Consider the following 16,049-nt stretch of genomic DNA (forward strand, 5'->3'; position numbering starts at 1 on the left):
TTATTTATAACAGTGTGTTTGTTGTATTAGACAGTCTACTAACTCAGAATGCAGTTCCTGGTTTTCAGTTTACAGAATTTACCAGTTGCCAGCATGTTATCTGTGAGGAACATGGAGTCAGAAATAGAGCCAAACAAATAGAAGAGTCTTGGCTATATAGATAAGGAAGCACTACTTCAATGAAGGCAGTGTTTTTGTACTATTCTGTAGTACAAATGAAGATTATACATAAATGAACCCAATGCTGATTTCTTAGGGTATACCCTTTTTTTTTTGTTCTGGTCTTTTCATCATAGGATGGACTTAGCTCTGTGTCTGCAGGTGCTGGGCAGCCTGGGGGGCTGGCTCTCGCTCTACATTTCTTTCTGCTGTGTGAATAGGCATCGAAGCTATGAGTGGAGCTGCCGTCTGGTCACATTCGCCCATGGAGTCCTCTCTATAAGTCTCTCAGCTTATATTGGCTTCATTGATGGCCCTTGGCCTTTTACCTACCCAGGTAGGTGGGAGACAGAGGATTTTTCCCTAAGGGATTTATAATTTGGGGGTAGTCTTACAAGGATAGGACTTTTTCAGAGAATTTGTACAATGTCAGAGAATATTGAGAAATAATTACCATTACAATTTTTATTGGTAGTCTTCATTCATTGTTAACTCTGATGTTGCGTATGTCAACTATTGTTTCTGCTTTCCATTGCTCTACCTTTAAAACAAAAATTTAAATGCTTCTTATAATGTAACCCATCAAAATGTACAAAACATAAAGCCAATATCAACATTTTCCACCAACTCCAGACAGACACAAATGAACTGTATAATATATACTTTTTGGTAACCTGCGATTTTTCCTTGATTGTATATTCAAAGGAAATGATCTTTCCATGTTTATGTGTATAGATCTTCCTGTCTCTTTTTAATTATTAAATAATATTGTATTGTATATATTTACCATCATTTATTTAACCAATGCCTCATTATTTGGGGCAGCTATATTAACTTTTCAAATGCTAGATGTACCAGTGTTACTTTCTTAGAATACAAAAATTGTATCCCCTTGTATTAGTTTGCTGGGGCTGCCATAACAAAATACTACAGGCTCTGGCTTAAACAATAGAATTTTTTAATTTTTATTTTACAGTTTTGGAGGCTAGAAATCCAAGATCAATGTGTTGACTAGTCTGGTTTCTTCTGAGGCTTTGCTCCTTTGCTTGGACTGCTGCCTTCTTGCTGTGTCCTTACATGGTCTTCCCTTTTTTTGTGTGTTTATGTCCTAATCTCCTTGTTTTATAAGGACACTAATCACATTGGATTAGGGCCCACAACCCTATTTTAACTTAATTACCTCTTTAAAGGCCCTGTCTCCAAATACAGTCACATTCTGAGGTACTGAGGGTTAGGGCTTCAACATACGAATTTTGGGGTGACATAGTTAAGTCCATAAGTCCCCTAGAACAAGATTTTTAAAAATTCCTTAATTCTTTTTTAAAAAAATTTCTTAGATATCTATATTGAACTTCTGAGTTTCCTTCTAAAATGTCAGACTGACATAAAGGCAACTTTTAAGCTGTATTTGAACATGTCAGATCCTTGCACCCTATGTTCTTGGACATGCACCACACTAATTTCTGGAGTTCTTTCCAAAGTCTACTTTTAAGATGGGTTAGGGTTACCAATGTCCAGTAATTTGATTCAGTAAATTATAAAATTAATCTGACATTCCACACAGGATAACTAAAAGCTTTGGAAATGGATTTTTAGCTGGTAAAAAAAAAAGAAAAGAGAAAGAAACTATGTAGGATTGTAATAGAATGAACAATATAATTCAGTTTTATGCTGCCACATAGAGAGGGTACTGAGATCATTGTTGGTGCTCAAATCACTTATTGAAGTCTGATTCATCAGAAGAGCATGTTCCGGGGCCTGTAACATTGTTTGGTTTGAGAAAGACCAAGGTTTTAGGTTTTAGTTTTTCTTTGGTTGTCATTAAAAAAGCATGTGATTGCCAGTATTTTTTTATTGCAATGCTTTAAAAAAGGTTTGAGAGACAATAACATAGGATCCCTGTGTAAGGCAGCACCATCCCTAGTCACTCAATTTGTTTCTGTCTTGATTTATTTCAGGCTCACCCAATACACCTCTCCAAGTGTATGTTCTGTGTCTCACCTTGGGCTACTTCATCTTTGACTTGGGCTGGTGCATCTACTTCCAGTCTGAGGGTGCCCTGATGCTGGCTCACCACACACTGAGTATCTTGGGCATCATCATGACCCTGGTTCTTGGAGAGTCAGGCACAGAGGTCAATGCAGTCCTCTTTGGAAGTGAGATTACAAACCCCTTGCTACAGATACGCTGGTTTCTTCGTGAAACAGGCCACTACCACAGTTTCACTGGAGATGTGGTGGACTTCCTCTTTGTGGCTCTCTTCACTGGAGTGAGGATTGGCTTAGGAGCTCACCTCCTTTTCTGTGAAATGGTCTCACCCAAGCCCAGGTGGTTTATGAAGGTTGGGGGGATTGCCATGTATACTGTGTCCTGGTGTTTTATGTTAAGCATCTGGCGCTTTGCATGGAGGAAAAGCATCAAGAAGTACCATGCCTGGAGAAGCAGGCGGAGTGAGAAGCAGCAACTAAAACATAATGGACATCTCAAAACATACTAGTCAAGGTTTACTCCAGTTAATGGATTGGGTAGTTAGCCGTGGTAACCTGGCTGGAAAATATGGCTGTTACGGAATCTTGCTTATCTAACAAACTTAGGTTTTAAAAAAGGGCTAAATTTATTGGTCAGTTTTCAAATGGAACACATGCCAGTTATTAAAACACTAACTTCTACAGTGGTACAGTTGTCGAAAGTGAAACTAATCAGTGGTAGTTTGAATAAATCAAAACTGCATTCCTTCTAGTTTGTGTGACTCTGAGTCCTGTTGTCCCTGAGATGTTTGATTTCGGATGCATTCCCTCTTAGTGCTCTATTTTTTTCTTTTCTCTGGAAAAGATACCATTATCTGTGAACAAAATATTATGACAAGGCCTGTCTAGGAAGAAAAAAAAATTTTTAGTGTGATACTCCCTAATCTCACCTAGGAAAATCAAGAATGTAAGCTTAGAACAAAAAGTTTGGAATCAAGAATTCCTGGGTTCTTTTACAGAATTTTGTTATTCACACGCCCAATCACTTGGGCAGGTACCTTATTTATCTTTTGCCTCAGTGTAGATCCTGTTGGGAATGAAATACCCCATTGTGTATTTCAGAGAGACATCATGTAGCATCTCATTAATGGAGGTCTTTAATGTAGGGATTTTATGAAAAAGTGAAGCATTATTTATATCTTTGTTGTTTGTTATTCAGATCAGTGATTATTGATTAGCTTTGTTGGTGAGCAAGTGTGTAGAGCTATAGGAGTCAAGACTGAAGGTCAGTGGGAAGTGTCAGCTCATCCTAGGTCACTGGCATTGTTAACCTTATGAGGGTTCTTGAAAACAGATGTCACTGGCCATGCATGGTGGAGAGGTTGGAACCACATAGTCATAGGTGCTCTGGGCAAAGCAACTTTAAAGACATGTTAACAGTGGATTTTTTTTTTCTTGTCCTTTAAAATTATGTTTTATTAAAAAAACAAAAAACAAAAAACAAAACATGTTTACTGTAGCCTGAAGTACAAAATGATATGAAAATACATCTTATCCCATCTAGATATAACTTCTGTGGGTAATCCTCCCCAATGCATTTATTTTATTTATTTCTTACTGTTGTTCAATTACAGTTGTCTCACCTTTTTCCCCATTGCTCTCCCCTGCCTCGTCCTAACTCCCGACCAGCCACAGTCAATCCCCTGCCCTGCCATTGTCCGTGCCCCTGAGTCCCTCTGTTTGTGTTCCTTGGCTTGCCCCTTACCCCTCCTCTCTGGTCACTGTCAGTTTGTTCCTTGTTTCCATGCCTCTGGCTATGTTTTGCTTGGTTGTTTGCAGTGGATCTTTTAAAAATTACTGTCATTTGGTTAAAGAGTTTTGCTGGGCATGGAAATAATCAGACAGTAATATCTCCATCTCTTTTTTCTTATGATCAGTGTCCCTAAAATGCTGGTTAATTTCTTTCTAACAACATTGTGGTCAAAGTAGGATGCTGGGGAATGCTAATTTTAACAAAAGCCTAGGAAAAAGAGTGGCTTGGCGCATGAACTTTAAAAAGAAAAAAAAAAGAAGCTGGCTTTTAAATTTTGGCACAGCTCAACTTGTTCCATACCAGACAAACAAACAGGCTTAATTTGGTACTAGTTCTTTTCTCCTTACTCCTCAGAAGTAAAGAGACTGGGGATTGTAGATCTTTGTTTTTGGATACTCTACTATCAATGTATATAGGTCTCTTGAATTTTGAGAAACCTAAAGAATGATAAGGGAAAGAGAATCCCTCATTTCAGCTTTTCTTGATGATGTAGATAATAACAGTGAAGGAACCTCCCTGAAGAAAAATGTGAAATGAAGATGACCAGCAGTTAAGATGCTGAGTTTTCACATCACTGGTAAATGAGGGCTAATTAACAGATAAAAAGAACTCATTTGTATTTGGATTACTGTGTGATAATTAACACCGCTCAAGAGAATTTATATTTCAATAAGATTTATACTGTTTTATAAAAATAAACAACTTTTTATCAATCCAGAGTTTGCCTTTATATCTTTGTTGTGGTTTTGCCAAAAAGGTAAAAAAAAAAAAAGTCTTTAGCCTATAGAAATGTTGAACCATGTTTATACTTACCAATGAGTATTACCAATAAGAATACTTATTCTTACCTGCTACTTATCCACCATTCCTAATATTCTTTAGTTTTGGGATAGCAGTCTACATACCAGAAGCAGTTTGGCAAAAGAGAGAGGAAGAACTTAATTTCTTTCTTATTTTGCCCCATTTGGGCAGTTGCCTTGAAAATGATGTTGAGTGGGCTCCATGAAAACAGGGACTTTGGCTCTCTTCAAAATGAGTAGAACAGTGTTAGACACATAGTAGGTGCTCAGAAAGCATGCTGAAAGAATGGATGGGGGTGGGAATGTGACTTTCTGAGGGGATTATATAGATGGAGCCTTTAGAACAGTCTAGAGCTACCAACACCTATAAGGAAGCTTTCAGGATGTTTTTACCATTAGAGATTCGTAGGTGAAAACAGAGATTTTCATTATTAAAAAAAAATGGTTCTGGAATGAATAACAACGGGCTTAATTAAATTCTTTGCCTACAAGTTTCTGAAACTTTCCCACAGCAAAGGCCTACAACTAGAACTCTGTGTCTGTTTAACTTTGGAAAAATCTTGAAAGGAGTCTGCCAAGAGGTTTTGTATGCAAGGAAAAGAAGGTGAGTCAGGAAACTTTCCCAGTTTGTTTTATTACTGAAGCTCAAGTAGTGAGGCATTTTTGAAGGGAAGAAAGGAACTCATTTTTAAAATGCATGATTTGATGAGTCATTGGGTCCAATTAACTATACCTACACAAAATTATTAGGACAGGGCAAAAAATATATTTAGTATGAATAATAAAGCTACAAGTTTGGGGATAAGGTTTGCATTTTGGTTATTGTATACAGATGGCTGGAACCCTTTCCAGTTATATAAAGAAAATAAGCAATTAAAAGTGTTTTCAGGATAGAATTGTCATGCTAAAATAGACCAGCAGGTGGCAATGTGCCCTGGTCTGATCATCAGGACTTGGAACCTTAATTCCCTTCTATTCTTTCCCAAAATGAACATTACAAAATTTGCTAGCTGTGCCCCTAACTTAAAAACAAAAACAAAAAACCCCCCAAAACAAAAAGTAGTAAAGAGTCATCTTGGCCTCTGTTTATCTTTTCCTTTTATTTTTCTTTTTTTAAATTAACCCTTCTAACGTTAGCTTTAGTTAATACTCTATTCAGGGATCATGATCTTTTCATGAATTGTTGGGAATTGACTTTTAGAAACAGCATTGTTAAGAGATAATTGTTTCCCCTCTCCATATCCGCTAGATTTGCTTTGCCACTTTATTTCCAGAAAAAAAGGTTGAGGTCCCATATCCATCAGCACTGGTTTAAACTCTAAAGTCTGAAAAGATTTGGATAAAAGTATAGCCACTTCAGATGTCTGCAGGTGGAATTAAGGAACTATATTGCGTGTGGTACTTAACTTGTCACCTTACCTAATTATGCAATCACAAAACTAGATGGATATCTAAATCTAGCCGGTTGAGGGGGCGGAAAAAAACCCGAACAATTTTAGGTAACTCTTGAGAGACAGCTGTATTGCTATTTACTGGATATTCTTTATTTTCTACTTCCATTTCTTTCCACAGCAAGCTTGTTAGGTCGCGGTGGAAAGCACCATGCTTTCTTAATTTGGCAAATAATGCATTTCCTTTTGCCAAAGCAGTATTTTTACCAAGAAATCCTGACTCCAGTTCCCAAGTTTCTTTCTCGCCACCCCTACACACCATCGTCCTCCAACCCTCCTGCGCAGCCAGGGGCTGGGCACCTCTGTCAGGGTACAAGACCAGCAGGTGCTCCAGGTGGGTCGGCCAAGGCCAACTAACTTTGCTGGGATTTGCTTCAGAGTAGCGGATAGTGTCCAGGTACCTGGACTTGAGGTCGTCTCCATCGATCAAAAGCAGTCTATACTATCAGAGAGTGAGGAGAACAATTACATTCCCTTAATAAGGAATAAAAGTTTGTAGGACTAGAACCGCTCATCCTAAAATTCTCGGTATGGGGGGTAGTTCTCTTTGGCGGTCTCTGGTTAAGGCAAAACTCGAAAGTACAGGTTGTCGGCATTCCCAGGGGCTCGGGGCGCCGGTGGAGTTGATCGGGGGGCTCCCAGGCCCCACGATTCCCACCTCCCTCTGCCCAGACCCCGAAGACCCCGGGGGAGGGGTCCACGCTGAGAAGAGAGCAGAACAGCGACTCAACCGCGACCCACGGCGGCCTCGTAAGGACGGGTGGCGGCCCGTGTGGCGGAAGGATCCCGGGTGAGGCGCCTTCCTGAGGTCTGAGGGAAGCCAGCCAAAAAGTCGGCGGGGGGGAGGGGACGTGCTCGTTCGCGCTGGCTGCGGCTGAGGCAGAACCGGAACCGGAACCCGTCAGCGCACCAGCGATTGTCGCCCCTCACCCGCCCTGTGCCCCCAACCCCCACTGCCGCAGACGGCCTCCTCAGCCCGCGGCGCGAGCTCCCCCGAGGGTCTAGGGAGCTGGAGAGCCCGTGCTGCGAACCGAGCTACCGCCTCCGCCACGGCCAGAGCCGGCAGCCGGCGCTTCCAGGCCGGACCGGACGGGAACCTCCCGCCTCTCGCGGGAATCACCGCCTACCGGCTCGACTGGGAGGAGCCGTGGCCGCTACCTCTTCGGACTGCGGAAGAGCCCCGACTGCCTAAGGATGTTCAGTAGACTGCGGCGCTGAGAGGCCACATTCCTGTCACTTCTGGCTGCGGGGCTTCCTATCCCCGGAATCCCTGCTTGTCCCAGCGTACGAAGCCTGGTGGGACCGACGAGGAGGACAACAGGGGTCTCTCGGCCTGCGGACATGGATCCGCGCGAGCCTGGCGCGGGACGGCCCGAGACGCGGCGGAGGCTGCGGCCACGAGCGCCCGCCAGTCCCAGATAGAGGAGGCGAGAGAGGCCGGCTCTGCGGCGGCTGGGACTTGCAGGCCCTCGAGACCCCGGAGGAGGTGTGGACGCCCAACCGGGAGCTGATCCTGCTGTAGCTCTGGAGGGATTCCTGGGCCCACCCTGCGCCTCGCCGACTTCTTCCGTGACGAAGTTTTCTCCTTGAGCTTTCTCGAGGATTTATCTCTAGCTCTAGAACTTGCCTTCTGGCAGGGCCTCTCGGTTTGTTTTGGGAGGTAACTTGTTTTGCTTCAACCCACATCACCCATCCAGGACCCCTTTCAGTCGGACGTTCTAGATGACTGAATGGAGTTTTGAGTTGGACTTTTTTGCCCGTTCCGGAGTAGGGCCTGGTCCCAGAGCAGTGGGAGTAGGGTGGAGGTGTTACTGTAAAATGCAAATTGGATAAAAGAAGGATCTCTCGCCAAGGGCCCCAATGAGTGGCACGCAGTCTACTATCACGGACAGGTTTGTATGAACCTGCGCTTTCTCTCCCTGGATTTATCCCTACCCAGCAGAAGATTTAGTGATTGCCTTTGACTAGTGAAGTTGACAGGCAAAGGAGAAAGGGTCGTTCAGGGACTCTGCAATTAAGTCTAGGGTTGCTGCCAAGTTACTTAGTTGATTGAATTTGGAAATGTAGCTTTTTTTTCTGGAGAGAAACTTATCTCCAGATTCTCAGAGAAGGGGTAGCTAAAACTGTATGATGTGTCTGTAGCGTGCATTAGGATTCCGAACTTGCCTAGGAACCAGAGGAAGGTAATTTTGGGTGAAGGCAGTGCCAGACGTTGGCTGGGTATCGGTGCATCATCAGTTTTACTCCGGTCCTGTAGTTCCGTAGACGCTCGACGAATTTCTTACTTGTGAACTTCATTCTGACAACTGCTACATCATGATTTATGAACTTGATCTCTTTTAAGTATTGTCCTGAGCAGTGTTGATCTAATAATTTTCCAGAATGTTGAAGTTACTAGTAAATCACAGGTCCTTGCTGGGGGCAATATCATGGGGCTTGAAAAAAGTGAGATAAAATCATGGGGCTTGATTTTAATTATTGCATTTTTAGTATTTCATCTTCGAGAAACATTTGTGTTTAAGGGATACAAGAATCCTAAGGGAATTGTGTAGTACAAGCATGGCAGGTGGATTTGTTAAGCTCTGTGGGACCTTGATAGTACTTATCTACATTGCGTGGTGCGTTTGGTGAATTGAGCTAGATCATTTGGTTCAAGTGGAGTTCTCTTACTCTAAATAGTTATTCTTTCCAATATTATTTTAAGCGATGAAACCATATTAATTCTTTTACTGCAGTTTATTTCTCAATTTAATTATGACATTGTTTAACTGTACCAGATTTCAGCTGTTTTTTTAAATCACCCTTCAAACTCTTACATCATTTTTTAAATGATCAAATAACTCAATTAGGCGGCCAAAGAAAGCCATTTGATGAAAAGTGGAACAGTAGTGCTCCTGCAGAAAGTAGCTGAATTTCCTAATAGTTTTACCTAGATTGTAAGACTCATTTGTTAATTTTAAAAGGGCCAAATTCCACTATCATGTCATACAGCTACTCCAAAGACAGAACTTCCTCTTCCTGTTGATGGTTTCCAGTGTCAAGTGAATGTTTACCAGAAGAGATATCATTAAATATTTAAACTATATTTATTCCTTGTTGAATATTTTTAAAAATGTTTTAATTTTCAATGAAATGAAATAATTTTCAATTTTGGGGAGGGTTACACTTAACATGAGTAGCAACAATGCTTGTCTTGATTTCTTCAAGTTATCCTCATTCCTTTTCTTTTCAGGGTGTTTTGCTTCTGAGAAATTACTTTCATGGGTGTGTGGGTAATTGTTATCCTGGTTTTTTCAGTTCTTTCCCACTCTGTTGAACCGGTAGACAACAAGTCTTATAAGAAAGTAATGTAATATTGCCAGTTTTCATTGCAAAAATTGGGGTGTTTATTTTTGTAGAAACAGAATTTAGAGTCATCAACTCATTCCATTCACACGTACAAGCCATCAAGTAATGCCCTTTCTTCCTCTTTGCTTCTCAGAGATTTCCTTACTCTTTCCATTACCTTGGAAATAAAGTCTTGGGTTTTGTGCCCTTTTTATAAGTTAGAGGAGATATGAATATACAGTAAGCATGTAGTGAATAAATGCCTGTTATTTGCCAGGCACTATGCTAGGCCCAAAGGATTAAACGATGAGGATTCTAAGTGTAAGATAAATCTGCACATTGGTTTGGGTATTAATATTCTTGAATTGGTTCAAGTGCTGCCTGATTTTACATATTTTTTAAAAGAAAAAAAAAAACCTTTAAAAGTCACTTATTAAGCACTACTTAGTATGAATGCCAGTTCCTTAGAAATTTACTAGTAGTTATTTAATATGAATTATTCGTACATGATCATTACTTTTTCTTTAAACATATTACATAAATATCAAACATCCATTTGCTCTTTAGAAGAATAATTGTCCCTGATTTGAATACATGTTGGGGTAAAATAACTGGTTTAGTATTATTTCTGTGCCAAGCATGCCTTAGCTTCTTTTCAGCCCTGCCTACCTCATCCTCATTTCTCATCCTCAAACTGCAGTGTATTGGAGATATATTTTGCTGATTCTAGAGCTGTTGGCAAATTAACAGTGCCAAGGTAGCTTTTTAAAGATACTTTGAAGTTTGAAGTACTGTTATGTGGTCTGGCTTTGTTTTGTAGTGTGTGTAGACTCACCAGGCCAGCTGTCTGAATTAGAGTTCTTTCATTGTGGTGCTTCTGCAGACTCTTGTCTGTCCCTAGTTGAAATCAGACTAGCTGGTTTTGGGTGTGCTGTTCTGCAGTTTGTGGCAGGGGACACCAGGCTGAACAAGATAAGAAGGTTTTATTCTTGTATTAGGGACATGCTGGGCCTGGGATGGAATTCAGCTATGTTTGGGCTCTGAATAGTCACTTTGGATACTCAGAGCTAATATCCTGTTATTTTGCAGTTAAATTAACACGTTCATTTACTCTCTTTTCTTCCCTTTCATCTACTCCTCAAACCTCCCACCTCTGTTTTAAAGGCATAGTCGTCAATTAAAAACCCAAAGTATGATTATGGTAGCTACTTTTTTTATGTAGTATACCTGAACAGCTTAAAAAAAAAAAATAGAAAGAGAGAGGCAACTTCCCTTCTACTCTGTTGCTTTGTAGCGTCTCTGAGACCTGTAGGCTATAATTTTCAATTTATAGAATCATCACTTAAAAAGTGGTAGAAATATCTGATTGCTGCTTTTCAGTTTGCATTGCTTACTGCATTCAGTCCTAAAACATCTCTGTCTTCTGTCCCTGAGAATTTAGGGGTTCTCTGGCAATTGGAATTTCTTCTGACAAATAGAGAGGAAAGAATAATTTTTCATTACACTCTGTAAATGATTTCAGGCTAGATTCTAGAACAAATGACTTTTTAGGGACAGTACAGGTGGGATTTTGTCATAAGGGCTCTCCTTGAAATAAACGGACCTTTGTCTTGCCTTGAACTTACAGATTTTATTTTTTTGATTTATAAATAAACAAAGGTTTTCAATGTATTGGCATTTTCTTAGCACTGAGTTCCGCTTTAAGCTTAATTTACATAAACCTTAAAAGTGAGTATGGAAACTTGTGACTTTGTATGCATATACCCAGTATTGGCATTTTCATTCATGATACTTTTTCTTTATTTTTTTAAAAAAATTTATTTATTTATTTTCAGAGAGAGGGGAGGGAGGAAGAGAGAAATATTGATGTGTGAGAGAAACATAGATATCGGTTGCCTCTCACACACCCCGAACTGGAGACCTGGCCCCCACCCTGGTGTGTGCCCTGATCTGGAATTGAACTGGTGACCTTTAGGTTCGCAGGCTGGTGCTCAATCCACTGAGCCACACCAGCCAGGGCTCATGATACTTTTTCTACCAACATCGCCATATAATGCTTTTGATTAAAAAGCAATACAGAAAACTAGTGTAACTGCTATTTTGAAGGTTACTTGAGTCATCTGCAAGGTGAAATTATTTGTAATATTTACTTTTTAAGTCAGTCGTTTGATAAATACATAATTGAAGTTGGGTATCAAGATCCCAGTTATGTTATCTTTTCTTCTAAGAGTTCAGTACAAAACCCTGATTCGTATAGGTATACAATAGTACATTCACTTGTTCAGTTTTACATGAGAAACATGTACAGTCCAAAGTAAATTTAAAAAAAAATACAATGCCTTTTTTAAAAAAAATCAATGGCACATTTATTAGATGCTTATATTAATTCAGTGAGATGGCAAGAGAAGCCTTATTTGAATCAATATAAAGACATGTTAACCTGGCAATACCACTTAACACCTTTGTGGTTTCCAGTTAAAATGTATTATATAATACTGAGTTAACATGTAGGATTTTTTTAAAACTAAGTTCAAATTTCCAGTTTAAAGAATGAAATTTGTGGCAAACATTGATGGAACTCATAAATGGTGTGTTTCACATATTTTTCTGTGGAGCATGGTGATTCCAGGGAAAACAGTTGGGAAATCTTGATGTAAACATACATGGTTGCCTCTTATAAAAGCAATCTAGGAATAGATACGAGTTGCCTACCAAATATATTGGTCACAGAAGCAGCAGGCTATTTTAATGGTTTTTTTCAGAGGTAATTGGAGAAACTCTTTTATATCATAGTTGTCTGACATAGTTACTAGAGATGTTTCTTATGTAATTTCTTATCTCCTAAAAATTGGCCATGCCATATTTTTGGGAATAGGGAGTTTAACTTCATTTAGTCTCATTCTTTGAAAATTGGCTTTGATGATGTTTTAAAGTTTGATTTTAAGGCGTGCTCCTTTCCCTTTTAATAATTGAGAGTCTTCAAAATAGTGGCATTCAATGTAAATTATAAAATCAGCCAAATTATAAATACTTTGTTCCTTATTGAGTAAAATACCCTCATATATATGTACTGATATCCTGTAATTCTATAGCATTTACAATGTTTTCAACTCAGCATAGGGCAGATCACCAATTATACTTTAGGCAACTCAAAGTTTAAGTCAAGATAATAAAACTGGAAAGGACAGACCCAAGATTTTTTTGGCTCTCAAGTCCCCTGTTTTTTCACTTTAAATTAGTCTTACTATATACATTGTTTTTTCTTTCCTGCTTTCCTTTAATAACTTTCCAATCTGACCATGTCTGAGTGGGATTTTGTCTGTTAGAGGATGCTTTTTAGCACCTTATCCATTTTAATTTTAAGTTATCTCTAGAGCTACTCATCACTTCCTCAGGAGACTGTACAGCAGCCTGATAGATCTTGTAATCAGGAAGCTTTTCTTGATCTTTAGCTCAAAGTTTTGTGTTGTCGCTTGTATAAAAGTGCTGTACCAGGCTAAATAGTATTCTCCTCCCGTTTCTGTTTATATGACTCTAAATGATTCAGACAGTTATCTGCCATCTCTCTTCCACACCCTTATTCTTTGCTTAACCAAGTTGTATATTTTCTCTTGATTCATTGTGTAAGAATTAACCTGTCCTTAATATTTTATTAGCTTTTTCCCAATTGCTTTCCTAATGCAAAATGGTTTTTTCCTTAGACATTATCCTTGTACAAAATGTGATATTTTGTATGTTATCTTTACCCATATTTTAGAGCAGCAAGTTCCAAGTTTAGTTTTACTGTAATTCAGGTGGTCCTCAGTTTTCTATAAGCGTTGCCCAAAATTAGCTGTAAAGAGACTCTTAAGACCATTTTAATTCCCTTCAGTTTCAGATAGCTTTTAGAATGGATGTGGGAGATGTCACAAAGCAGTAAACAAATTTATATAAACAGCATAATTACCAAATTGAGTGATTAAGCAATTACTCATGTTATAAAAGGCTTTGTTTTTTTTAAATGAGTGCCCCGATGTGACAGGTATTTTCAGTTTTGTGACAGAGGGGTAGCAACAAACAAATAGTAAGTGGTAGAGGTCATCTTTGGTTGCAAATCAGTCAGAACTGAAGATAAAATATCTCTGAATTTATAAGTCAATAAAGGGATGTGATTGCATCTCTAAAGAAAAAATCTCACTATAATTTGTAGTGGGGTTTTTAGTCTTAACCTTAAGTTGTATGTCATTTCCCCCCATTTTTTGTTGTTCTACTTTATTTTTTTATGTTATTAGCACATGGTAGTGAAAACAAATAAGACTCGCAGTGCTTAACAGTATTTTCCCAGTAAAAAGCACTATTGTTAAAACTGAAATAACATTTTACTTTCTTGCCACTGAATTTATAAGAATTGTTGCTAATAATAAGAGACAATAACAGAAGGAAAAAGTGCTTATTTACTATAAAATATTTATTTGTAGAAATTGAATATTAGTAGACCTTTTTCCCTGATACTTAGTTTAAAATTATTTAATTAGATGTCTTTGTAGTTTTGTATTTTGTTAGTGATTATTTCCTCAAAGTTTAGAATTTTGGAAACATGCCAAATTTAGGGCACTTTACTTTTTCAACTTAGAATATCTAGAGTACCAAGATAGCCATATATGAAAGAAGTTTGTAAGACAGCATCTAACTTATATTAGCTTCTCATATAGCTTCTTAATAAGCCCATGAAGCTATTGCCTAAAAAATTTTCAGTTTTTGCTTCTGCAGAGGTACTGCATGATGGTGCTGAAGGTCAGGCTTTGCCTAAATTGCGTAAGCATACATTATTGACTTTTAATAAAAGCAGAGACACACTAAGTTTACCTTATTGAATTAGCATGCACCAGTGCAGCTGACAGTTTAGATTCTTACTGGCTTCCTGGTGTTGGAGAAACACACAAATCTAATGACCAGTGAGAAATTACATTTCCTGTCCTGGGACTCTGGCTAACAATTCATGAAGAAATTGGAAATATATAAGAAAATCTGGTTTAGTTGATGCTTACAGTTAGTCACTTGTCACACTGCTTTTTCTTTTGATGTTATAAAGCCTATTGTCATTTAAAGATACTGTATTGGTACTATAGTTTTAGAAAATATTACATTTAAATGCTAATTTTAGATTCACATACAAGACATTAAAGAGGATTTTGTAGGTCTTCTGTAGATTCAGAAGAATGTCGATTATTCTGCTGTTGAAAAACTGAAGACTTCATTGGCATCTGAAGAACTGCTATGTGAAATTGATCATGTAATGCAGTACATGGCTGTATCTTGTCCAGAAGAGTAACAAGTTCTCAAAATGCCCTTGAAAGCATGTAGGAAATCTTGTGAAGGTGGTTAGATATATTCTTCCATACATTTTAGATGATTTATCTGTCTGTGTTCCAAACACAGTTGTTATGTTGTGGTTTGCCCTGTACAGTCTTTGTGGTTTACTCAGAGGAAGTGGTTCTTGTGGGTGAAGGTCTGATCTTTTCAGAGATTGTTGGTGGCACATGCACTGTCAGCTTATTTCCTGTTTTATTGGCTTTTTGGGCAAGACCTTCTCAGGGCAAGTACTACTGAAGGGGTATTTAAATATTTTGTAGTGAAAGGATAGATGATTGTAATATTGTATAGTACCTACCTCTCAGGCGAAATGAGGGTTAATGTTTGTCAAGTGCTTGGATATGCTACTCTAAAAAGTGCAGATATGTTCCTAATCATATTTGCAGGATACTGCCATGTTCAAATATTGGTCAAATTTAAGTAAAAATATGTTCACGCAGTAGAGTCTTACCCTATAGAACTTGACTTCTGTAACCCTTCAAGTGTTTAATCACTGCAAGACTAATGGTTAGAATTTTTTCCTCCTAACTTTTTAAAATAATTTTAGCGTACATGGGCTAACTTAATAGAGTAAAATACCTTGTCTGTAATTAAGGCTTATTCACAAAACTTAAAGCCTGGAGCAAGCTTCTTCTCCAGTTTAACTTGCATACTAAAATAATATAATCGAATTTTCTCTGAGATCAGTTGCTTCACCACCTATATATAAAACTCTATGTTTGCTTTGCTGAAACCTATGTCAGACTTCTTTTTTTTTTTTTGCAATCAGCCTTTGCCACTTTAAAAATTAGCACAATGTTTTTTGGAAAGAGCTTTTTAAAAAAAAAAAAAAAGCTAAATTATCAATTAATTTTTGAGTCAAGGGTAGGAGCATGGTTCTTAATCACTTTTAAGTATTATTTGTTTTATTATATTTCTATTCTATTTTAATACTAAAAATCATAAGAAAGAAAAAAATAACCCAAATTATCTAAGTACCTAGATGGTGTTGTTGAAGTTTAAAAAACATACACAAGAAAATTCAAATGATAATATGAGGGTATAAATAATGTCTCCTTCTGATCTTACCCCTATTCCTCCCTACACACCCATTTGGTTCTCAAACTGTCTACTCAGAGGTAGCCATAGTTAAACATTTTTTTGGTCTGCCTTCTAAAACATTCTTATAAATGTACCAGCC

The 16,049-nt window shown here is 38.3% G+C and overlaps 2 protein-coding genes across 5 annotated transcripts in view; both read left to right on the forward strand.

Moving 5' to 3' along the window:
- Window positions 1-282: 282 nt before the first annotated feature.
- TLCD5 (TLC domain containing 5) lies at window positions 283-2,656 on the forward strand. 2 transcript variants are annotated; one of them, XM_054592267.1, is made up of 3 exons: window positions 283-496; window positions 2,118-2,190; window positions 2,548-2,656. In XM_054592267.1, the coding sequence occupies exons 1-3, from the start codon at window positions 298-300 to the stop codon at window positions 2,654-2,656; spliced, it is 381 nt and encodes a 126-aa protein (XP_054448242.1). In that variant the 5' UTR covers window positions 283-297. The 2 variants fall into 2 exon arrangements, with proteins under 2 accessions (XP_054448242.1, XP_054448241.1); XM_054592266.1 differs by having other exon boundaries at window positions 2,118-2,656.
- Window positions 2,657-7,125: 4,469 nt separating this feature from the next.
- Window positions 7,126-16,049, forward strand: part of ARHGEF12 (Rho guanine nucleotide exchange factor 12) — a 201,083-nt gene continuing 192,159 nt past the window's right edge. For all 3 annotated transcript variants that reach the window (XM_054592457.1, XM_054592459.1, XM_054592458.1), the window contains exon 1: window positions 7,126-8,082. In XM_054592457.1, coding sequence (XP_054448432.1) covers window positions 8,051-8,082 — 32 coding nt within the window. In that variant the 5' untranslated portion in view covers window positions 7,126-8,050. The remainder of the gene's footprint in view (window positions 8,083-16,049) is intronic.

The sequence above is a fragment of the Pteronotus mesoamericanus genome, unplaced genomic scaffold (assembly GCF_021234165.1).
Source record: "Pteronotus mesoamericanus isolate MK-2021 breed Mesoamerican mustached bat unplaced genomic scaffold, CSHL_Meso_final scaffold_36, whole genome shotgun sequence".
In the NCBI taxonomy this organism is placed as follows: Eukaryota; Metazoa; Chordata; class Mammalia; order Chiroptera; family Mormoopidae; genus Pteronotus; species Pteronotus mesoamericanus.